The sequence below is a fragment of the Sciurus vulgaris genome, assembly GCF_902686455.1.
Source record: "Sciurus vulgaris genome assembly, chromosome: 8".
Classification (NCBI taxonomy): Eukaryota; Metazoa; Chordata; class Mammalia; order Rodentia; family Sciuridae; genus Sciurus; species Sciurus vulgaris.
In genome coordinates, this window is record NC_136468.1 from 107,248,852 (window position 1) to 107,274,121 (window position 25,270).

The 25,270-nt window shown below is 45.8% G+C and overlaps 1 protein-coding gene across 4 annotated transcripts in view; it reads right to left on the bottom strand.

The window, feature by feature from the left end:
- Positions 1 to 25,270, bottom strand: part of TNS3 (tensin 3) — a 268,106-nt gene that overhangs the window by 176,750 nt on the left and 66,086 nt on the right. For 2 of the 4 annotated variants that reach the window (XM_079149903.1, XM_079149899.1), the window contains exon 3: positions 20,786 to 20,823. Coding sequence is in view for 2 of the 4 variants with exons in the window: in XM_079149899.1 (XP_079006025.1) it covers positions 20,786 to 20,823 (38 nt within the window). In the remaining 2 variants the exon portion in view is untranslated. Of the gene's footprint in view, positions 1 to 9,981; positions 10,253 to 19,046; positions 19,347 to 20,785; positions 20,824 to 25,270 lie in introns of those variants that run through there. The other 2 variants (XM_079149900.1, XM_079149901.1) reach the window with 2 other exon arrangements.

A 25,270-nucleotide genomic window follows, 5' to 3' on the forward strand; every position in this document is an offset into this window, starting at 1 on the left:
TTCTGCTTATCTTACTCAGTAAGTTCCTCAAGGAATATGTGACACATGGTCATTCATTTGTCTGGGGAATATCATTACTCCACTAGGATTCTGACTTATTCTTGTTGGGATCCAGGAGTATTCTCTCATGGCACCCATCCTCCCCTCTAACTGGCATACACTAGCTTCTTCTGCATACACATAGCAGCTGGCAGACAGGAATATAACCTTTTTCACTTATTCTCTCTCTCTCTCTCTCTCTCTCTCTCTCTCTCTCTCTTTCTCTCTCTCCATATAAACCAAGAACTAAACAAATGCCTTTGGGAATATAGAGAATTATAGAGAGAAAATTTATAGGATGGTGGTGGCAGCTCTGGTCAAGGAGAGCTCATGGTCATCAGAACTGTGATTCACATCACCCCAAATATCGCACATGCTCAATACACACATGCATCCTTGTGCCTCACTACATGTGTGAGTGATATGCTAACATGAAGTGTGCAAAGAATAGGAGCCCCTGCCTTTAAGAAGTTATCTATATTTCACACAAGGCAATATTATTCAACAAGAAAAAAATGAGCTAACAATGCATGAAAAGATATGGAAAAGCATTAAATAGTATTACTATGTGGAAGAAGTCAATCTGAAAAGCTTACATGCTATACAATTCGAAATATATGACATTCTAGGAAAGACAAAACCATGGAGACAGTAAAAAGATCAGTGAATGCAACAGGTTGGAAGAAGGAGGGTCGAATACATGGAACACAATCTTTAGGGCAGTGAAACTATTCTGTATGGTACTGTAGAATGCATGCCATTAACATTTGTGCAGACTCACAGAATGAACAGCATCCAGAGTGACCCCCAACATAAATTATGGGCTTAGGTTAATAATAACATATCAATATTGGCTCACCAAGTATAATACATGTCACAGGATGCAGTATGTTTATATAAGAGAGATGGGGACCTGTTTTCGATTCTTCTATAAGTTGAAAACCGTTCTTAAAAGTAAAGTCTATTAATTTTAAAATTAATTGTTTAAAGTCATGTTTGTTGCAAGAATGAAAAGTCCTAAAAATATCAGAAACTTCAATTATTTTTTAAAAAACAGTCACTTAAAGATTTAATCCAGAACTCAAGTGTGTTTGTGCATTCACCAAGGGCCAGATGGAGTGCAGTAACACTGCCCACCTGGCCTGTGCCCAAGGTGCCCTCCAGCAAAAGATAAGCTCTGTGAGAAGGGGCTACTCAAGTTCCACCTTGCCGGGAACCATGCATGATCAAGGGAACACTTCAGGATTCCTTCCTTCAGAATGCCTAAAACCAGAATCCAGGAGAGGAAATACCTGAATATAGATGCTATTTCCATACTGATTTTCCTCCCTTAGAATAAGGAGAGCAGCTGACCACAGTGAGAACCATAGATCAAGGCTACCAGGTCCAAGATGTTCACATCTTGCTTTAGATCAGTCTGCTTGGTCTAAACATTAAGAAACACACAGAGATTGAGCAGCTGTGTGATCAGTCCCCTCTGCTGCATTTGCTGGAACTCTGGTGCCACCTCCAGTACTTCAACCTGACTAAAAAGGCAGAAACACACATCTTCTCTGGATAAGGCTGCATACCAACCTCTGGAGCCCACAAGACTCTGGGGTTCAGCAACAGTCATTACACTTGGCTCTCCCACCTGCAGATCTGCCAGCTAACCCTCCTGTACCAGGGAGAAGTGTCTTCCATTGATGGAGAGTCTGGTGACTGAGGAGGGTGACCACCCAGGGGCAGATCAAGATAACACAGCCCATCACCTGCTTACTCCTCCATCTTCAGTTCTGGCTCTGATCAAATGCCCTGGCTCTCTTGTTCTTTTTCTTTGATAAGAGGAAGCACCATAAGCCTGGGTCATCTTCAGATTGACTGACCTTCCTCAGCATGAAGAAGCTGATATCTCTTTTGCCCTTCCTGGACAACAGACTGACCTGACAACTGAGCAGCACTGGTCAGAACCACACGACTTGGAAAAGGGACTGGCATTGCCATATTCACAGAAACAGTCCTGCAAATGCTCAAACCCAGTACCCCCAGAGCTGCACCTGACTCCACAGACACATGGCTCAAGCCCCATGTGCAGGCTCAAATCAAACCCATAAACACGTGACCAGAGGGCCAAGTGCTATGTCTGCAGGTCATTCTCCTGAGTCCACACCACAACCTAGAATCCTATCCTGAGCATGAGAAGATCAGTCTCAGAGAGAGTTGCTATGTATAGGACATCACGGAGGAGACATCAGCTGGTCCCAAGCACCTTCACAATGCTGACAGGAGCTACTCCCCTCACTACAGAAAACCTTCAGGAGTCGATTGACAAGAGGTGACAAGGTTGGAATGGGGCTGGGCATATAGCAGCTCCTGTGGAAAACTAGGGAAATATCCCAGGAGAGGGCCACAGGCTCTGGGGCATGAGCCATGAGCCACTAGTTGCAGGTTGTGGCACCCCAGGACCTATCCCTCCCTTGAAGTGGCCCCTCTGAGAGGCCGATGTGACTGCCACTTTATGGCCTTCTCTCTGTTCTGTTTGAGGCCTAATCTACTGTTACCAGGGACAACCGCAAACAAACAAGGTGTGCCGTGCCCACACCTGTCTACGTGGGCGCCTAAGCCGGCTGGTGTCGATAACCTTGTCTCAAAGCCAGCAGGTCAACAGGACGGAAGCAGGGGGTGGCAAGGGCTTCCACCCAGTCTTGACCATATCCCTGGGACCATGTGGTTGAGTGTGAGTGTGCGTACGTGGGCACGTGAATGAGTTTGAATGTGACCGTGTACATTAAAGCATTTGGGGCCTGAGGGTGTTCCTCAAAGGCATGACACTTGCCTAGCATAAGTAAGGCCCTGGGTTTGACCCCAACACCACAAACAAATTTTTAAAAAATTAAATAACAGGGTGTGGTGGCACATACCTGTAATCCCAGCTACTCAGGAGGCTGAGGCAGGAGGATCAGTAGATTGGAAGTCAGCCTCAACAATTGAGTAAGACCCTGTCTCAAAATAAAACATAGGAAGGACTGGGGATGTAGCTCAATGGTAGAGCACCGCAAGTTCAATACCAATACCACAAAAAGGGTGGGGGGGGAGGACAAGAGCTGTGTGACAATGTATTTGTGAGTTTGAGTGTGCTGTGACTTTCTAAGTGTGTGGAAATAGCTGAATTTGTGTGTACATGGGTGGGTGGGAATGTGTGTATACATTTGAAATTGTTCATGTGTGTGTGTGTCTTTGTCTCGTTGAGTGTCTAGGTGTATCTATGAGTATCTACGTGTATCTCTAAGCATGTGTGTGTACACATATCCAACCAAAGTTCATTCTTACCAAGTTTAATCACTAAAGCTAATGACAGCTTGTCCAACAGGTGCTTCCCACCCTATAAAGCACTGTCACCCAGGCCAATGCCACCCTCGCCAGAGAACCAGGCAGAATCCCAGGCCTCAGTGCAGAGCCAACTCAGAGAGGCCTGGGATCCAGTCCAACCACTTGTCCCACTGCCCCCTGCTCCCCCTGGGAGATCAAGGCCTGAGTGAGAGAAAGAACACCTCAGTTCAACACACACTTTGCCATGTTCTCCCTCTAATTGATACAATGAAGCTATGAACTCAGTTCTGGAGGTTGCTTCCTATTATATTTTATTTTGCACAAAGTCAAATAAAGTGATAATTTTCTACCAGTTTCTCTAAAAACGTGTGGCTGCAACTCATGCCCTATTTATCATATAAATAGAATAAAGGTAAATTTGAGTTCAACCTTTTATGAATCATCAAAACTTCGCGGGGTGGCGCACACCTGTAATCCCAGCAGCTAGGGAGGCTGAGGCAAGAGGATCATGCGTTCAAAGCCAGCCTCAGCGAAAGCAAGGCGCTAAGCAACTCAGTGAGACCCTGCCTCTAAATAAAATTTAAAAATAGGGCTGGGGATGTGGCTCAGTGGTTAATCCTCTGAGCTCAATCCCTGATACCCCTCCACTAAAAAAAAATTCTGATCATGTTGGGTCACATGATTGAGCCACTACAGCTCCAGAGAAACATGGAGCCAGAGGGGAGAGGGCACTCCCACTACCAGCACGCCTCCTCTCAGCCACCCGCCACACTGGGGAGCCTAGGCACTGTTGCTTTCTCCACCATCCTTTTTTTTTTTTCCCCCTGTTCTCCAGGTTAAGCCTGTTCTAGGGGAACTCTCCTCACACTAGAGCCAAGCAGACCTGGGTGAATCTTGTTCATGCCAGGATTCCAGAACTGTGAATGAGTTCAACAGCACCAAGTCACGAAAGTGCTTTTAGTAAGCACACACACAGACAGAAAGCCACCATTCAGGTACAAAACAAGTGCAAAAGGGGAGGAGAAAGCACGGTCAGCCACCAGCCAGCCTCAAAGATGGGGAGAAAGCAACAAACTGAGTTAAGTCAAGCAAGAGGCGCCTCTTTACGAACAAGTTCTATCATTGTATAAATGACTTTAATCATAATAACGTGAACTACAAGATAAGTTGCACAAAATTGGAAGTGAAGTTTACCTCCTTTTTATCTTTAGGAAGAAACTTCACCATGAAGCCAGGAAGGCAAACTTTCTTTCCCAAACCATAAAAGAGGTCAGAGGTCACCTGGTTCCCTAGCCTGAGAGAAACGGATACAGACACTGCCACTGGGACCTACAGTGTAATTCAGGTCAGGTCACCTGTCATAGCTCTGTGAACAGCAGCACTCCCAGTGGAAGGTGGGTAGGGGCCTTTTTGAAGGCACATTTATTATGTTACGTGTTTTACTACATATGTTGTATATTGCTAATCAATAAAACAGCAAGATGTTTTTATTCTCCCATTACATATAAGACTGAGAAAAGATAAACTGCTCAATTGTTTTTATTACCATTATTATTATTTGTTATAAATGAGATGGTAGAATAATAAGAAGAAAATCTCCTCCTCCCCTAACGATAACACTCTGAGAGGGGACATTCTCCACGCTGTGGGTGCCACAGCAGCAAAGCACCCAACAAGGGGCTTAAACAAGAGGAATGTATTTCTTCACAATGCTACAGGCTGAGAGTGTAAGATCAGGTGTGGACAGGGTTGGTCACTCTCCTTGGCTTGTAGACTACATTTCTCCCCATGTCCTCACAGGATCATCCTTCCATGCATGTCTGTGTCCTAAACTCTTCTTATAAGGACACCAGTCATACGGGATTAAACCTACCCTAACGACTTCATTCTAACTGATATACCTCTGTCCCCAAATACAGTCACATCCTGAGGGGTCAGGACTGTCACATGAGTTTGAGGGGACACAATTCAGCCCCTAACAACAATGGTCTGATGGGACCAGTGGCAACCTAAGGTTGGTCCACACGGAACATTCTCAGAACACTTTGGGGCTCACCGGGGCTACTGACAACATGCAATGGCAGCATGTCTCCAGAGCCTTCTCAGTCAAAGCTGCTCCTGAAATGTGCCTAGGGTGAGAAGCTCTGTGGAGGGTTGGGGAGCAGCCCAGGTCAGGCTTTCACCAGGAGCCTACAGACAACAAGGGACCTATACAAAGGACAGGGCACACAATGTAGGCATTGGGGACTTTATAAACTTTCTTTGCTTCATGCAAGGGCTCGCCCTAACTTTGTGTTCTGTGTCCTCTTTGTCAGGCTTGACCCTGGAAGCCCTAATTAGGTTCACATTCCTCAGGAAGCTCTGTTACCCTGCTAAGTGTTAAAGCCCAATGGAGCCTGCTCTAATCCCTGGGAGAAAACAGGAGCCTGCAGTTCTCCTCCACCTGCCTGCCACGAAGCAAGGAACACAGCCGAGAAAGAGGGGAAATTGTTGGAAAGGGTTTTGAGTTTTTCCCAAAAGTAACAAACAGCCACCATGCCTTTGGCACAGGAAAAAGACCACCCCAGCATTCTGTTCCCAACTTGCCTCTTCTCACCCCCTGGGGCCTCAATTTCCTCTTCCAATCCAAATGTATGATTTCAATAACTTTGGAGGGAAAGAAAGGAGTTGTAGCTACCTTACCCAATGGAGGGAGGGAGCCCACAAGAGAACCCTGGGCCTGCCTTGCTTCAAGCCCACAGCACACGGCTCATAGGGAATACAATAGAATGAAAACACAAAATGAGTGCTCTGTGTCCATTACATTATCAATATTGGTCCCAGATCAGATATAGGAGTCCTGGGAGTTCTTGAAGGAGCTGGCAAGTACACCCTGGGGACCCCATAGAGTACTAACTACTGTATTCAAACTTAGGCCAGGATTGTATGACGGGATCCTTTGTTCAATGACCAGCATGTGGTCTTGTGGCCAAGTCTGTCTCAAAGACCAGGGCACAGCAGGGAGGCCAAGGCCTTGCCAGACATTGTCAGGGCACAGCTGACACAAGTTCAGGACCCACAGAGGAGGGAAGTGCAAGATAAGACCTTAGTCATTAGGCAAGACCATAGCCAGGGTCTATAACGGCTCAAGCCAACTCTTATCAGATTCCTGTATTTTAAAACAGAAACAAAGATTACATGTGATGATGGATAAAATGCTAATGGTTTGCTATAAAACCAGAAGAAAATGTCATAAATCCAACTTAATTGTAGAAAGATTAAGAAGTGATATTTCGTTTCAGTCTTTTAAGTCTTCTTTGCTGGGAGCAATGGAGCACAGCTACAATCCCAGCTACTCAAGAGGCTGGAGCAGGAGGAAGGATTCCAAGTTTTGAGGCCTGCCTAGGCAACTTACCAAGACTCTTGTCTCAAAAAAAAAAACCTTAAAAGGGTTGGAGATTTGACTCAGTGGTAGACAACTTGCCTAACATGTGCATGTCCAATCCCAATCCAAAAATAAATACATAAATAAAAGTAGGTTTCCTTTTTTTTTTTGTTCATTTAAAATTCCAAAAATCACCAGGCATGATAGTGCATATCTGTAATCCCAGCAACTAGGGAGGCTGAGGCAGGAGGATTGCAAATTCAAAGCCAGTCTCAGCAACTTAGTAAGGCCCTAGGCAACTTGGGGAGACCCTGTCTCAAAATAAAAAATAAAAAGGGCTGGGGATGTGGCTCAGTGGTTACGCAACCCTGGGTTCAATCCCTGGTACCAAAAATAAAATAAAATAAAATGCTAAGGATCAGATAGAACTGGATTAAAACAAACTGGATTACAAAGAAAATGCAGTCTCAAAACTGTCCCTCCTGACGAGCTACATCCTCATAGACTTAAAAATGTGTCACATGCAATTTGCAATTACTTATAAAGTACAACATGACACTGGTAAGTAATTTATGCTTCAACTAATTAGAAAAGATTGATGATTAACTCTACACTCTATTAACTCTGCATTCTATTTCCAACTTCCTAAGAAGTAGATTGTGTTTTCAATAATGGTGGCATCATACAGGGCCTCTGCAAAGTAACTGCCAGTCCCAAGCAAGAGGTAGAGTCCATCCCATCCTCTTGATTCTGGGTCTGTCCTAGATTTGCCTTATGACCTGTTATAATTAGTGGAATAAGGCAGAACTTCTGAAGCCGGGCTCAGGGGCCTACGGCTGCCACCTTTGCCTCAAGAATCCATTCTTGGACCAGCCACCATGCTGAAGGGAAGCCAGAGTGGACAGGCCTACAAGGGGGGCACCAAGACATCCACCAGTTCAGTGCCAGCCATCAGAAACAGGCATGAGGCCCTCTGGGACCTCATCCTGAAGTCAATCCTGAGCCTCCCTCCACTCTCCTACTGCCAGGGTCCCTCCTCTGTCACTCGCGCTCCACAGTGAGACAGCAGGATAATGCAGGCATGTGCCTCATCTCTTTTAACACCTTTAAATAAGGTTGTAACACACACGCTCACACTCTACATGACAGCAAGTGCTGGCACGACATCTCTGCAGATAGGAGATGGGGAGATGGACGTTCTCCCTCAGGTCTTTTGCAGGCCCAGCTTTAACTCCTCCAGCAAAGGACAACATAAATAATCACCATGTTCAGAGTGAGTCGATCAAGAGGAAGACAAAAATAAGCTGCCTCCCAGTTCCAGGACAAGGAAGCACATGCATCTGTTCTTCCTTTAAGAGAAGTGCACAGAAATGTCATGACCCCCCACCCCATGACTTTTTCTAACACCCTCATTCTTCTCACAAAGAAAAGGTCCGGTGAGACAGCAACTTTAAAATACAGCCCCGTTTTCAGAGGCCTTAAAAGTGAGTGGTTTGCATGACATCTACCACCAGCAGACATGGCCAGCCGTGCCTGCTTCATGCTCAGAAAGGTCATGCAGCTCCCAAGCAAGAGAGTCCTTCTGGTAGTGGGACCTGTGGCCTTGGTCCACAGGTGGTTCAATAAGCTAACGCTGCCACCTCCTGCTTCCCCAGAGTCCACACGGGATATGAGATTCCACCTGAAACCAGCAGCAGACTCCTCTGATCAAGTCCCTAATTTCCACTTGCCTTTTCTTTTTTGTGATTCTTTTTTAGTTTTCCATGGATCTTTTATTTATTTATTTATATGTGGTGCTGAGACTCGAACCCAGGGCCTCACACATGCCAGGCAAGTGCTCTACAATTGAGCCACAACGACTCCCCTTACGTTTTGCTCATCATAATACAGAGAAAATGCACATCCCAGGGAGGGGATTATAAAAAAAAAAAAAAAAAAAAATGGTCCTTCCAGAGGGAAGGTGACTTCCTTACAATCCTCAATTGATACTAATAAAGGAACAGCAAAACTGAATGAGCTAGAGACTGGCACGGTGGCTCATGCCTGCAATTCAAGCTATTCTGGAGGCTGTAGCAGGAGGATCAAGAGTTTGAGGCCAGCTTAGACAACATAGTGAGTCCTGTTCCAAAATAATTTTTTTTTAAAAAAGGGCTTGAGATGTGGTTCAGTGGTACAGTACTTGCCTAGCATGCATGAGGCCCTACATGTGATCCCAACATTGTAATACAAAAAAAAAAAAAAAGAAGAAGAAAGAAAGAAAGAAAGAAAGAAAGAAAGAAAGAAAGAAAGAAAGAAAGAAAGAAAGAAAGAAAGAAAGAAAGAAAGAAAGAAAGAAAGAAAAAAGAATAGGAGAGCTGGTCCTTCTCCAAACTTTTCAGGTCAGTGGTCGCAACCTCCCAGTTATTCATTCATTCATGAACTCATTCAGTCACAATGACGAAAGGAACACCACACCTCAGAGCACTGGAAGATGAGGAAGAATAAATAGTTGTCTTTAAGAATTCAGTTTAATGAAGAAGAAAAGACATAAAAATAGAAGTTATTCAAGAATAAAATGGTAAATTCCGTACAGAGGAGTAATAAAGGAAATTTCCCTCAAAGACATTTGATCAAAAGTATCTAGGAATAATAAAAATAAATAATTTAGTCTTCACCAACTATTTTTTGCTTCAGGGAAGGCCAAAAAGAAAGAAAAAATTAGAAAACTTAATAGCTCACAATTTATCATCAAATCTCAAAAAGAAATTATTTTTATTTAGGCTGCACATTGCTAACTAGCTAACTCTGAATGTTCTTATGAACATATTCCATGAAACTCACCATCGAAACTAAACCTCCACTCAGGTTCACTCAACTCTGCTAATAACACCACGAGTCTCTATTTGGGATCCTAAACTATTTACCTAAAGATTACCCATAAGCCCTACTTCTGCCCATTACAACGGGCAGGCCAGTCCTAACAGGTCAGCCTTTTAACACCCATGAGGCTACTTCTTCTACCTATCCATGGAAATATCACTTAGCTCAGCCCTCCCTAAGCAGGGCTAAGATTTCTAAGAGGCTTCCTAAGGACCAAACCAATCTCCCTTCCCTGCCAATTGCTTTTTAAATGAATAGGTCACAAATCTCCAATAAGACAAAGGTTTTGGATCAAGATTCTGAAATCAGAATTTCTGACTGTACAGTGTTTTAGTCACTGAGACCTTCTATTCTGGCCTACTTCCCCCTTCCGCAAAAAGAGACTGCTATGTGTTCATTATGCTACAAACCTTTCTGAGCAGGAGAAAGTTTCCGGTGATGGGGGAGGGCTAACAGCCCAGACCCTCCCACAGGACTCCATCAAAAAGGGCTCCATCAAGAACAGAGAGTGGACTGCCAGTTTCAGAAGGTTCTGGGGAAATTTGCAGTTGCATGATACGCAAACCAGCAGTGCACAAGAGGGCAAGAGTCAAAATGCTGGGAAACACACAAAAATGAATCCTGCCAGCTGCTCTCGGGAGGTGGGGAGAAAGCGCCACCTGAGCTATTTCTGTGCTCAGTGGAAAATGGTGGTGGGCACTTCCTGAATCCCTGCCTAAAATTAACAGTTTTACAGAAAGTGGGATAGAGGGTTGAGGGGGCTTGGTGACCCACAAGTTTTATTTCACAAGTTAAAATTGGAAGGTGAGGATCTCGATGCTTAGTTATGTGTTCTGGTCCTGCTGCTAAAAAGTTGGCTAAAGGAGGGAGAAACGGGACTCTGATAGGCGACCTAGCCTCCAGACATTGCCAGACAAGGATAAAGCCAGCAGCTTGATTAGAAACACTCTTCTCTGCACAGAATATGAAGTGATTTTGAGAGAGACGTGAGATACAGGCACAGAGACTACCACAAACACCTTAGGCACACGAGGACACCAGAAAGCACGTGCTTCGACATTCATGGTCAGGAATTCAGCACTCATTCTGTGGACTCAGCGAGCATGGCTATCCAGAGATTCACCTGTTAATGATCAGGAGGCAGCGGATGGAGAAGGCTGCACAGGTAAAGTGGATGCCTGGAAGCCCGCGGAGATGGATCCTTGGCCCTTGCCCTAAAGTAAACACTGGCAGAGGCCTCTCCTGTCCACAAGGATGTCCTACCCAGACAGGGACAGTAAAGGATCAGGATCAGGGGACTCTGAGCATCTCTCCCTGACTGAACTCAGTGCTCTGGAAGACAACAGAGGGAAGGACAGTGGGAGGTGATGTTGGGGGCAAGATCCCATGCAGCTTCATCCCAAGGACTGCAAAGACATGCCTGAGATGTGTTTCCATGGAGATCACACTGCTGGACACCAGAGCAGTCGACATCAACACTGGAAAACAGATGATGAAAAGCTAACAGGTTGCTTCAAGTTGCAGCACTGCCCACAGTGTCCAAAACATCCAAGGAGAATGGGCATCTCTGAGGCCTCCTGACTGGAGCACATATTCCAGCTGAGTCAGGATTGGGAACTGGGGGAAGCTGGCAAGGACAGAATCCTCATCTGGAGGTAAGGCAAGTGCAGCTGAGCATACCATGACACCTGAACTTGTAACTTGCAGAAAGGACAGAGGGTCAGGGAAGAGAAAAGCATGAGGTGCCGTGGGAGCAAGGCCAGGGCCCTGGATTCAGGGACAAGGAGAAGGAGGTGCCAACAGAACCATGGGGGAGGCACCAGTGAAACATTCTGAAATTCAAACAATGAATAGTGGTCCAAAAAAAGAGGCAGGAAGAAAACAAAGTACGTCCAAGAAAAAGGGGTGAGCAGAGCATTAGCACACAAAGGGGCATGCAGAGTGAAGAGTCTTCCAAGAAAGAAGATAGGGGCTACCACAGGAGACAGGGCAGAGACAGAAGAAAGGCAGACCGGGGTCAGGTGTGTGGAAGGAGAGATGCCACTTTGGGAATGGGGAAAGGGTATAGAATGTGACATCTGGAGGAAATTTCCAAGCTACTAACACCACACTCGTAGCATGGAAGGAGCCACAGTGGCATATTTTCACCAGGGAAACCAGCAAACAATACACATCAGACTGCTGTAACTCCAGCAAGTATAATTCACCACTGGCCAGGATGTGCTGAGAGAAGTAAATCACACCACTGGCCAGGATGTGCTGAGAGAAGCAGGTGCTATCACTGCAACACCTCCAGTAAAAGGGGATGCTGGGTCCGGGCCTGAGGAGAGAGGAGGGATGGAGAAGTCCACACAACACAGCATACAGGGCAGGGAACATAACACACAGTCCTCTGAAGAGTGGGACAGGGCGGGGATCTACGCAGGTGGAGGCACCCAAAGCACTGCTGTACACTGGGCAGAGTCACCCTAGCTGCAGCCTCAGTGGACCAGGACCACAGAGGTCCTCCTGAGGAAGCTAGGTGGAGTGGGTATGAAGGCAGGATGCCGGGAACCGGCAGGGTGAAGGGGAACTGGCCAGGTGGGAAGTCACAGAGCAGGCAGGTCGGGGGCCACAAAGCTGGCCAGGCAAAAGGACATGGAGACAGCTAAGTAGGCAGCCACAGAGCAGCTAGGTGGGCTATCACAGAGCAGGTAGAAGGTCATGGAGCCACCCTGGTGAGAGGCCCAAGTTGCCAGAGCCAAGGTGACATTGACAAGAGGTCCTCTGGCTCAGTGTCTAGAAAAGATGAGCCCACTGTTCTGCCAGGAGCCAGAAGAACCCCTTTCAGGTTGGGCCAGGCTGAGTCAGAGGCACAGGGTCAATTAGATGAGATTTGCTTGACAGACCCCATTCTCATGAAGAGAACTGAACATGACGCCATGCTTTCCTGTCATTTAACAGTTAACAAATGAAATGCATACTGATAATGCTACATAAAGGCAATATTTTATGAAACAGTCTGATTCTCAGAATTTCCAAGAACTACAGAAATAATGGTTCCTAGCAACTGAAATTACAGACACCTTCAGTGACTCAAAATCAATGAAGTAAATTAAAATTCTCAAAAACAGAAAAATCTTCTTGCAGAAGCCCCCAGGTCCTGGGCTTCCGGAGTGACTAAATTCTGCTCTCAGAAGCCCCCCAGGTAGGGGCTTCATCCCTAATTTCCAGAGGAAGACACCAAGCCTCAGGTCTTGAGGTTAACACAAGGCAGTCAGAATCCAGTCCCCGGACTGTTATCTCCTCCCTGCCTCTTTTACGGGTCCTCAAAGTTTTAGGGGCTGATTGTGACAGCTACCACTCCCAACTGCTCTGTCTGTCTGGGCTATAGCAAACACTCACACATCTGTTTTCTCATTGTAAAAGTGTCATTTGATTCTATTTTCAAGGCCTCAGACTCTCCAGCGTCCTTACTCTCTCATCACAACCTGGCTGCAAAGGTCAGAGGATATATACTCTCTTTACTGAGCCCCTGCAGGCTGACACCCCATCAATACCTTAGGGTGGGGTCAGGGGTAGACCTCAACCAACAAACCCACTTGCTGGAATTATTTTTTAAGCAATTTAGGTCTGCACAGAATCGTCTTCTGGTGATAAATGGTCTGAAGTCACAGGGATCAAGTGCAGAAGTCAGTCCCCAAGGGCACCTCAGTCATCCTAGCTCAAATAAAACACACTCACAGCTATATCCTGTGCTCACTGATGGCTTCCCCTTCTCCTGGGTGACCCACGACAGTGCCATGAAAAAGCAGCCTCACTTTACAAACACAGTCTTGGAGGCACATGCGTCTGGCCTGAGCCACATACAAACATGGGGGCCCACCTTCACCACCTGCCACAACTTCTGGCCTCCTGCCTATTAGACAGACCATTGCTGACAAGTAGGTTACTGCCATACAGCCCAATGAAGTGGCAAATAGGTGTGGATTCATGTCAGGCATGTGTGGAGGCCTCCTTTATTTACTGTAACCCAATACAGAAGGACAACTGACAACTCAGAGAAAACAGATTTTTAGACTACAGTATTTACTGAAAACAAATGTGTTACCTCAAAAGAGTATTTGCATTATACAGTCATGCATCATTTCACCCCAGGGATATGTTTTGAGAAATGCACCGTCAAGTGGTTTCATCATTGTGTGAAAGCCAAAGAGTGTGATTCCACAACTAAGATGGCTACGGCCTCACTAGGCGGTATGATCTCAAGGGACCACCATCATGGATGTGGTCCACTATTGACCAAAATGACATTACGTGGTGCATGATTATAATTCCCTTTTGGCCTTTTGTTGAGGCAGGCTGGTAAATCCTCCACAAATACAGCTTAAACTTAAGCCACACTAAAGATTAAATCTGTCATCATCAGGTAAAATTTACACTCTTAACCAGAAAAGCCAACATGGTCCTGCCAGTCTGGTCACATGTCATAATTGGTTTCAATACCCTCAGTTTCTCCCATGATGATGAATGCAGTGGCTTCTGTAGTACCGTACCAGCTAGGTTCCACCAAAGATCCCACACCAAGACTGTACAAGGAGCAGTCCCTGATGGAGCAAGGCCCAGAGCTGCTGGTGACTGGTACTAACAGTGGAATGTCTACTGGCCACCTCCCAGTCCAAAGAAGCTCCCAAAGCCCAGTCAGTGACCCTTTTGAGGACTCAGATGACTTTGCACTTAAAAACATTAATTCCTATTGATTACTTACGTACATATAAAAAGTCACACATGGCTTACTGACTGTAAGAATGAACCCAGAGTCCAGACTGAGGCTTCCTGTGGTGGGAATTCCCACATGGAAGAATGGTCCCTGGTAGGAGCACAGACAGAGGTATAAACAAACCTTCAGTGAAGTAACAGGGGTAGAATGTTTTTTCTTCTAACTAAAATGGATGAAAGATTAGTCAATCAGGCAGCCTACTCAGAAAGGAGCTTACGGGAAGAGGAACAGAAGTGCACCCCTGCAAAAGACCACTTAAAGATGCTTAATGGTTCTTCTGACACTAGTGAAAACTTGCAAAGATTTGGAATAAGAGCAATGTCTTTCAATAGGTAAATGGATAAACAAACGTTTCATCCAGAAAACAGAATATTATTCAATGTTAAAAAGAAATGAGCAATTTAAGAAAGAAACAAGCTCATTTAAGGAAAGTTAAATGCATATCATTAAGTGAAAGAAGCCAGTCTGAAAACGTTCCGTGTTGTATGATTTCATCTACATTCTGGAAAAGGTCAAATTATGGAGACAGTAAAAACATCAGTGATTGTCAGGAGTTGGGAGCAAGAAGGGGTGATTAAGCAGAGCACAGAGGGGTTTTAGTACAAACTATTCTTTATGATACAATGATGATGGATACATTTTATTATGCATTTGTCCAAACCCACAGAAAAACAACACCCAGAGCAACCCTTTTGCAAACTCTTGGCTTTGGCCAATAATGATGTGTCAATGTAGGTTCATCAATTGTAACAAATGGGGATTTTGATGTAGGAGGGCTGCACATGGAAAAGAGCACAGAGCTCTCTGTACTTTCCCCTGAAGTTACCTCTTAACCTGCCAATTGCTCTAACATAACCTCAATTAATTTTAAAAGCAATTTTAAAAGTCAGCAGGAGGGTCATGAGTTCAAACACCATCTCAGCAACTTAGTGAGGCCCTAAGCAACTCAGCGAGACCCTGACTCTAATAAAACAAAAAAGGGCTGGGGATGTTGCTCAGTGGTTAAGAGCCCCTGAGTTCAATCCCTGGTACAAAAAGAAAAGTCAGCTGCCACCAAAAAAAAAAAAAAAAGTCAGCTGTCAAACATAAACACACACACACACACACACACACACACACACACACTTTTGGCAAAGGTGGAGGCCACCATTGTCTGGCAGAACTAGACTCCCACTTGGTCCTGAGGGCTGCAAGCCAGAAGCTCCCATGGACAGTGAGCTGCCCCTGGCCCAGCTCAGTGTCCTGCTGAGAACAGCACCCAGGAAATATCTGTTGAACAGGCAGCTTAAAAATTAACCACCTCCACCTGCGCAGCATAGTGGGGAGCCAGGAGGGTGGAGGCCAGGTAAACATTTGCTGAGGTGGCAGCATGGGCTGGCCTAGGGCCATGTGCTCTGGCAGGGCCCTGGCCCTCACGGGGAAGTGCAACTTTTCAGTCCTGGCTCTGTCACCTCCAAGATGGTCCAGGACAGGACCTTTCGGAAGACTGTTGTGTGAGGAAATGACAGAAACATCTCTAGTGCTCAATGTGTGCCTGCCACCTCTCAGGCGGCCACGCTGACTTATGTCTCCAAGCACACATCACAAACCAATTACAGGAGAGACATCAGACATGTGCCTCAGGTCTCCCCTAAAGCCTTCTGTTGAATCGTGATTGCCCATTCCACCTTCAGATGAAGAAGCTCAGCCTCAGTGAGGTCATGTGACCCAAAGTCACAGAAGGCATAAATGGGAGCTGGGAAAGTGATAAACATACAAACAACAGAAGAGCTCTGTGCTTACAGGCCCAGGCTATTTTTATGAAAAATTTGTCAGTCCTTCCTTTATAATGATCAAATCACTCAAACAGGGTCATTTGTTCCTAGGGAAAGATTCGAGAGCCCTATGAACAAAGCCTACCTCTTAACACCCCTTGGGGAGGTCAAGGTGCACATGCTGATCTGAAACGACACATCCCTGAGCACCTAGTTTGCTCCTTCACAACTGCACATGGCTCACCAGTCTGACACAGTGGGCTAGGAGATGGCAGCCCCACAGGGTCAGGCCATTAGTACCTAGCACTGAGCAAAATAGAGCTACCAGATGGCATTCTAGAGACTGAGGCTCTGGGACCTCGGCGATTGTGGATCTGGACACAGACAATAGGGTAGAACAGGGACATCCCATGCCTCAGAACTCCCAGGTGACAAGAACATGCAACAGAAACACACAGCACAGGCCAAGGAACATCTGATAAAGAGCTAAGGAAGACAAGAGATATGTCTTTGTCCAGGGTCTCTGGAGAGGGCTGAGCATCTCAGAGGTGGTGTCACTGATATAAAATGCACAAACTCAGGCAGAAAAGCTGAGGCTGGGCCAGGTATCTGAGGCACCCTTGAACCTAGGTGGCTGGAGCCTAGGCCTAATTCCTGAACTAAAGCAGGTGCTGTGTTCAAGGACCTCTAGGGGGTGTCTGCTCAACAGTGTCCCTCCCAGGTGCATGCTCCAGCTCTGTGAATTCATGTGTACAGTCCCCTGTGAGGGTCTTAACTTGACAAAACAGTGATCTGAAAGTCTGTATGAGTTCTGATGATTTAGGATTACACTTAATCCCTAAACAAAGTGCACCTCTAAGGAGCAGAGGAGTTGCGGCATGGGCAGAAATAGAAGCAGATGCCCCAGACATTCACAGGGTGCAAAAACGGGATCCCCATGTCATGGTCCACAGAACCCCACCCTCATTCGCATTGTGGGGACAACCCCCAGCACCTCTTCCCCTTCTCTCCTCATCAACATCTGCCTTCCTAAAACTGCTGTACCTCTCCTACTTCCTTTATTCCTCGTGCAAATGAGTCAACTGACAGCAAGAAATTAAAAAAAAAAAAAAACAATTAAAAAAAAAAAAAAACAAGTCACAAGACTCAAACAGTTGAAGTGACTCAAATGAACAAGTAGAGCATCTCAGGAAGAAAAACCTTTGAGATCTAAATGATCAAAGTGATTTTACACAGATGAGTTGACTTCTCTAGAATTGGTGTAGCTAATATTATCATGATCAACAGTTAATAATTTGATGATATTATAGGAGTATTATTCACCTATTTTGCACATAAACTGAGGATCTGAGCCTATTTTAGTCCACTGGGGCTGCTTTCACAAGATGCCTTAGACTGGGCACTTGAACAATAGGAATTTACTGCCCACTGTTCCAGAGTTTGGGTCATTCATGATCAAGGTGTCTGCAGATTTGGTGTCAAGTCCTGCTTTCACCTTCTCACTGTGTCCTCACTTGGTAGAAAGGGCAAGAACTCTGCAGCCTCTTTTATAAGGGCATGAATTTCATTCATGAGGACTCCACCCACATGACCTTATCACCTCCAGAGGCCCTCCCTCTTAATATCACCACATTGGAGATTGGGTTTCAGCGTAAGAATCTGGAGGGATGTAGACATTCAGAAACTGATTTCAGTCAAAAGTTCTGTAGGGGATGAAAGTGGGGTCTCTGCCTCCAGTCCATCTGCCCACTGAGCCATATGTCCTGGCCTGAAGGACATACTTTCCCTTGGCTCAAGAAGTGAGTAACCTCAATCCATTAGGACTTCTAAGAGTTTCAGCTCTGGTTCAGCCACCCTGCTGAGCCTCCCAACCATGATGTGGTCACCACCTCTGCAGGACAATCTATATCCTTAGTGCTAGTGAGGCACCATAGGCCTGTACTAGAGCTGGTGACAGTGACAATTTGGCACAGAACAATGACCATGGCAGTCAGTTCCACCACGCTCCAACCACACGTTCCAGGGACATAACGAACCCTGAGCCTCAGAACCACTCAGAGCAGGCGGCGTACAGAGCACACACCACTACCCCATCAGCAAGAGGCCAGACCCAAGTCCACGTTCTCAACCAAAACTTCACAACCTCCCAAAAGATCTGAGGACAAACTGTGTTCAAGAAGCCTGCACTGTAACACATATACCCACAGAAATGACGAGCCCAAAACCCAAACATGATTTATATACACACAGAAATCAAGGACCCAAAACCCAAATGCAATTTAGACACAGTAATCAAGGACGCAGAAAACACCAATGTGATTTAAATACATACATAATCAAAGATCCGAAAACTAAGTGTAATAATGTGGGGAAAACCACATTCTACTTCCTGAAAGACCACGCTGCTTCCCCAGATGCTGAGCTCTGCGGGGGCTACTGAGAAATTTACAGTCCTCACATCCCAACAACGATGGCATTATATTTTTGGAAAGAGAAGGTGCTTTGTTATCTCTGGTGGCATTCTCTCCTGCTATTCAAAGCTGTATTATCAAAAAAAAAAAAAAAAGGATGTGTGGATACATTTCCCCTCTACCAGAATTTGATAGGAGTAAACGTTTATCCATCCCTCAGCAAACTGCCAATTGCTGTGGTTAGAAATGCCATCATCAGTGATAGCTAAGGCTTTTGAAATATTCTTTGAACCCAAGAATTCAACCTCTTAAGTAGTCAGAAATGGAAGGAACAGTTGTAGGTTCATTTCTGCAGCCCCAGTCAGGGTGGTCAGCCAGCAAGAAAGTCAGATGAAGCAGGGGAGGTGACAGGACAAATAGCCCACTCCCTCTCCCTTGGTGACAAGACACAAATTATGAGGACAAGAGTCACCACAAAGGAAACCTCAGAGGAGAGGGGAACCTCTCCAAGTCTGAGATACAATCCCATGGGTAGGATGTCCCTCACTCACCACTGCATTCAGAAGCACTGCTGCGACACTAGCCCTTCGACTAAAGGGGTACGGTAACCCCAAAAGACGCCTTCTGTAGGCAAAAAGACCTAAAATAAACCACGGCCGGAAATCCACCAGCCTAACAGTGTGTGTGAACAAGAAATGCTCACCCTTGCTGGAAAGGGGAAGCCTTCTCCAGAGCAGGACAGAAAGAGAGAGCAGAACTACTCCCTGTGCCCCCATGAGGAGGGGAAAGCACCCATGTGATCTCTGGGAAGAAGAGTCGAAGGAGGGGACAGAGGGACTGCTGGTTTGTGGCTGGGTAAGAAGTGTGCCACAACACTGAGCCACCCTCTCCTCTCTGCAAATGATCAAAATGCTCCATAAAGAAACATTTTAAAAGAAGTCATTTATCTTCTGAAATAGGACTAGACCAGTCTAGTTCTTCCAACCTTGTGTGAATGCACATGCAAATGTGCATAGGTTAGTGTGCATGTGTGTATGTCTGTGCATGTGTGTATGTTTGTGCATGTGATCACAAATGTGTCAGTGCATGTGTATGTGTATGTGAGTGCATGTTTATACATGTGGGTGTTTGTGTATGTGTGTGGTAGACAGGGTAAAAGAAATTAGCCTTCTGGCCCTCAAATGGAGAAAATGCACATGAGAATCAGTTCGTGGTAGCCTGAAGTCAGCTTGCCTGCATAGTCTTCAGCTGGGACACTGAGGACAGGGTGGGAATTCTCAAGAATAGCTGGCCCAAGAGGTCCACAAGAGCAGCAAAATCCCAAGACCCTAAAACCCTATTTCAACAGACACAGTGGCGCATAACTGTAACCCCAATGACTTTGGAGGCAGAAGCAGGAGGATTCCAAGTTCAAAACCAGCCTCAGCAATTTAGTGAGGTCCTGAGCAACTTAGCAAGACCTTGTCTCAAAATAAAAAATAAAAACAGGGCTGGGGAGATGGCCCAGTGGTTAAGAGCCCCTGAGTTTAATCCCTGGTACCAAAAGCAAAAAATACATTAAATAAAATAAAACTATTGCCCTGGATCTGTAGCCACAGGAGCAACCTACCAGGAACCCCAACACCCCCAAAAGAGGGGTTTGACAGTCAACAGAGACCCCACTTGAGATGTACAGCACACCTAGGAAATCTGGAGGTGCCAGCTCTTGATGGGAGAAAACCATAAGCTTCTTCCTCAATGTCCCCCATTTTCACCTCTCATCACAGAAAAAATTATGCCCAGGCATAGCCAGGCCGCCAGTGGCCACACAGCAATTGAACCTCTCCAGAGACACACAAGCTCTGTTTAAGTACCTCCTTATTCCATGGTTCCCACATTTTCATGGAGGCTGAAAAACCCAATCATTCTGTGCATAACCATCCTCAAGGCTAGGTGTATGCTCTGGGCCCTGCGTATTCCCACCCCCTCTCTGCCCCAGGAAGCCGCCTGCCAACATAGGGATCACTTGTCACTGAAAAGGAGCTGGTGACACAGCAGGAGAAAATCACTGAATTCTTATCTGAAATCAAATTCTTAAGAATTATTTTCTAGAACGTGGATTTCAAAGCTTTTCAGTTTATTCTGGAGATGAAATGCATACACCCCATGGAGAAGTATCCACAAGCTGTCTCTTTCCTCAAGAGTTTCCTTTCTATGGCCATGGTCCAAAGAGGCCCCCCGTTCTGCCTATCATTCAGTGAGAGCCAGCTCAACCACCAAAACTCCCATGGGAAAGTGGTGGAATGCTTACCTGGGCTTCACATTTCTTGTGGCAGGAATACTTGCAGGCTGGAGAAAAAATAAAAAGAATGTCAATGTGTCAAGCAGTCTGAGCAGTAATACTTTTAACATCTCCAAACTCTCTCACTCCTGGAAAAAGTCCAGTACAAAAGACCCCTGGGCAGCCTCTCCTGGACACAAGGGAACTTGTGCACGTAGAACCCACAGCAGAATTTAGACAGAAATCAGTGAGGAAGTGTCATGCAAAAATCAAGTGATAGAGTCCTGCATGGTGGCACATGCCTGTAATCCCAGCAGCTGGGGAGGCTGAGGCAGGAGGATCAAGAGTTCAAAGTCAGCCTTAGCAAAAGCAAGGCTTAGTTAAGCAATTCATTGAGACCCTGTCTCTACAAAATAGGGCTGGGGTTGTGGTTCAGTGGTCCAGTGCCCCTGAGATCAATACCCAGTACCCACCCATCCCACCTCCCAAAAAAATCAAATGATAGGCATGGTGGTATAGCTCAGTGATAGACTGCATGCTTAGCATTCACAAGGTCCTGGGTGCAGTCCCCAGCACCAAAAACAAACAGAAAGAACCAGGTTACAACTACTGTCTGTTAGCCACAGCCAGATGGCCCAAGTGGAAATTTCTTGAGCAGGGTCACAAGTATACTGGATTTTCAAGGGGTGTGTTCAGCGAAGTTAGACCCCTACAGAAGAAAGGCAGAGCATTTGAGCAATAAAAAGCATTCACGCATGCCTAGAAATGATTGCTGCTCTCTGAATAAAAGAAAAGAAACTTGAAAATGCCCCCCAAGCGTTCAAACTGGAGCCTTTACATGAGTGAGAAAGTCACGCATTTGGATTCCACACTGCTTCCACTTCCGGACAACCTAAGAAGGACTGTCAGAATAAATTCATGTCTAAATTCCTACAGGGGAATCCTTCAACAGGGGCCATTGTGTGAAGGGAGTGAGGCCTGTGTCATCAGAGGCCCCAACAATGCAGATGTAGGGCTGGAACCAATGCGGATTTCACAGGCCCTCCCGCCCAGAGGCTGCAGCTGGGCTGCTGAGGCATAAAAGCCCCAGGAGTAGCTCCACAGGGGCTTCGAGCGGGCCTGCCCTGGCAGAGGCAGCAGGACAGGGAAACACTTGCAAATAAAGTGGATATGGGAACAATCCCAGCACAGCTGCCCTAAGGAGTCCCTGGGGGATATCACATACATTCCCTCACTGTCCCCAAGTTTGCCAGACCAGGGACACCTGACTGGAGTTTCCCATCTGGACTCTGTCCCCTATCTTTGTCCTCTGACCAACTGGATTGGTCTGGGCAGGTCCAGGACTTCTCTGAGCCTCTCTACTTCCTCTCACGGTGCTATCATGGTGTCAGATGGAATCCCTCACGGGACCCTGCTTTTGAAATTGCAAAGCAACATTCATTCATGGAAGCGGGTGGGGCCTGAACAACAAGTCTTCAGAGGTCAGGAAGACAAGCCCCAAATCCCAGTTTGTAGCTTTGAAGTTCCTGGGAGCTTAGGAAATTCTTCGCTCTCTATCCTGCCACTCTACCAACTACAGAATACTGAAATCATAAAGATTCACGTAGGGTTACAAGGATAAAATAGATAAGCTCACCCAGTGCTGGCAGTCAGTAAACTCCATTAGTGACTAGTCAGTTTATTATCTTTGCAAGATCTATTTTTGGAACTGTCATTCTATGCCTCCAAGGTTTGTGAAAGTACTGAATTGACAAAAACAACTATTTATTCTTTATCTTCTAATGGACACAACAGGCAAAGGTGACCAGAGATTTGCTAATTAAGACAGACTTCCACTGAAACAAATGGGAGCTTCAATGCAAAATTAAAAGCCCAAACAGATGACGTCAGGGAAGATGAAGGGAGAAAGTAGATGAGACCTCAGGCCTCTGGATGAGTGAGAATCAGAAGAGATGCATGCAGAGAAACTTCCCGCAGGTACACACACATACACTGGCCCAGCAGCACATGACTAGACCACAACATCAAGTGGAGATCAGCCTTTGAGATGGCCTCAATAATCCTGGTGCTCCTGGCACAGTGAATCATTGCTGGTCTGTGTGACAATGCAGATAGCACGAGGGAAAGGTGTGACTTCTGAGGCCAAAAGACATCACAGCCTCTGCCCTCGCACAGCCAGACACCATGCAGTGAGGACACTCAAGAAGTCCTGTGGAAAGACCCACATAGAGAGGAACCAAGGCCTCCCACCAAGAGTCAGCAAGTAGCCAGCCCCAGCCTACCAGTCACAGGAGGGTTCTGTTCAGAAGCACAGAATCCCAGCCTTGGTCAAGGGCAGATGACACACCTTTTAAGAGAACCTAAGCCTGAAATGCCTAGTTACATAAGTCCCAAATTCCTGATCCACAGATATGATGAAATAAGAGATGTTCACCACTGCTCTAAGGCACTAACTTTCGGGGTAATATACAATGCAGCAGTAGGTAATCCATACAACAGGCTGGCTCAACCCAGAAAGGTCTCTGGCCCATGGAGAAGGGTGATAGTGTAACCTCCTCATGGTGGATGGTCTACTTGTTGAAGGGAGAGCTAAGGATCAATGGAGGACCCCCCCCCCCCAAAAAAAAAAAAAAAAAAAAAAAAACTCATTAAGTTCAATAATAATAGTGATATCTTACACACCACTCAGGTGGTAAGGCTGAGATCCTGGGCCTTTGTTTCTGGTATGCAGACAGGGGACCCTACAAGTTGATAAGCTATATGGACTAAAATTTTGTGCTCATTCACCAGCAGCATGGATGGTCCTCAGAATTGCAAATGGGCACCAGCCCACTCCAGTCCAGCTCTGGTTCACCTTGTACCAGGCCCTGCAAATCACTGCATCTGATTCTCATAACCACCCTAAGGGACAAAATGTGAGGGTAACTTAACTGAGGTGGCGGCCATGGCCTATGCAGGTGGGATTCCAGGCATCTCTGCCTCAGATTCAGTTTTTCACCCAGTCAGACACTTACTGCCCCTGTGACACATAGTGTCCAGCCTGGTTTCAAGTGTTATCTACTATAGGAGAAGCGGGACTCCTTGGCATCGTTCCCATGTCCTCAGAGGCCCAATGCTGGCAGCTCCCCTTGCATCCCCCTGTGCTCTACATGCTTACTACAGCTCCTCATTCTGACTATCCTGCACCTGTCTCCTGGGTTCTGTCTGGCTGCATCTGTGCCACCGACCCCAACACTGGTTATGTCAAGGTGATCTCCATGGTCCATTGCTCTACATGCACTGCAAGCTCACAGAGAGATGGTGACTCCCATGCATTACTGAGTCTCTCAATGACAATACCAGTGGAACTAATAAGCAGCACACATACACTCAGCACTTAGAAGCTAGAATTGCACAGCTATTAACCATGTGTTTGCCACCCCTGGCAAGAAGCTACTCATCTTTGCCTATTTTACTGATGGGACACTCAGGGTTTGTGGAAGAGATCTGAAGATTCATGCATCCAACAGCTATGAACTGACCCTGGCCCATTCCATATCTGCATGTGAGACCCATGGCCAATGGGACTATACACAACAGGATCTTTGTGCCTATTTACTTTCAGGTCCTCCAGGCGTGGAGGGCACCGGCAAAAGAGGCCCCCCGAACCAATACAATTCCCCATCAAAATGTATCTCCCAAGCATGTAGGTCCAAAATGACAGAATGCACATATTCACTTTGTCCCTGGGCCACTTCCAGTCAAGTCCTCATAAGCAACAACCAGTAGTTATGATGCTTTATTTTAAATATAGTACTCTTACAAATGTTTATAAAGGCAACTTTCAATTGGACAAATGGTCCTGAATTTCTCAGAATAAAGAATTGCCTTTGGAAGTCCCCTAAGGAGCAGAGTCTGTCCTGGCTCTAAAGCAAAGAGACTCTAGCCCCATTCCTAGATGAAAACCAACTCACTAACCCATGACTTCTGGGTCCACCACATGGTGTTCTCCAAGTGATGCCTCCCAAACAATTATTGGTGGATTCAAATTTAGAGGGTATAAAACATATGTGCTATGTAAATATGTTCATTGAAACTACCCCAGCACCTCACTACCTTCACTTATTTATGGGCAATGAAGCCTGTTTATTTTAAAGACAAATATAGGTTGAATGTTCAGTATTCAAAATGCTTGGGACCAAAGTGTTTCAGAGTTTGGAATATTCACATAGATTTTACTGGTTAAGAATCCTTACTCTAAAAATTGAAAATCTGAAATTGTGCATCCAAGTTTTAGATTTTGGACAATTTTGGTTTATAGATTCTCAGATGAGGATCAGCCCAAACATCCCTTTCATTAAAAAAAAAAAAAAAAAAAAAAAAAAAAATCCATCAATCCTAGGAAAAAAAGGGAGGACCATTACTCATTCCCTTTTGCTCCTTCAGAGTCTTGACCAACTTTATTTCTGTTGAAATCATCAAATCTTCTTCCTAGTTTAAGGATAGAGCTTCATCTCTATGCTGATCATGGAGGAG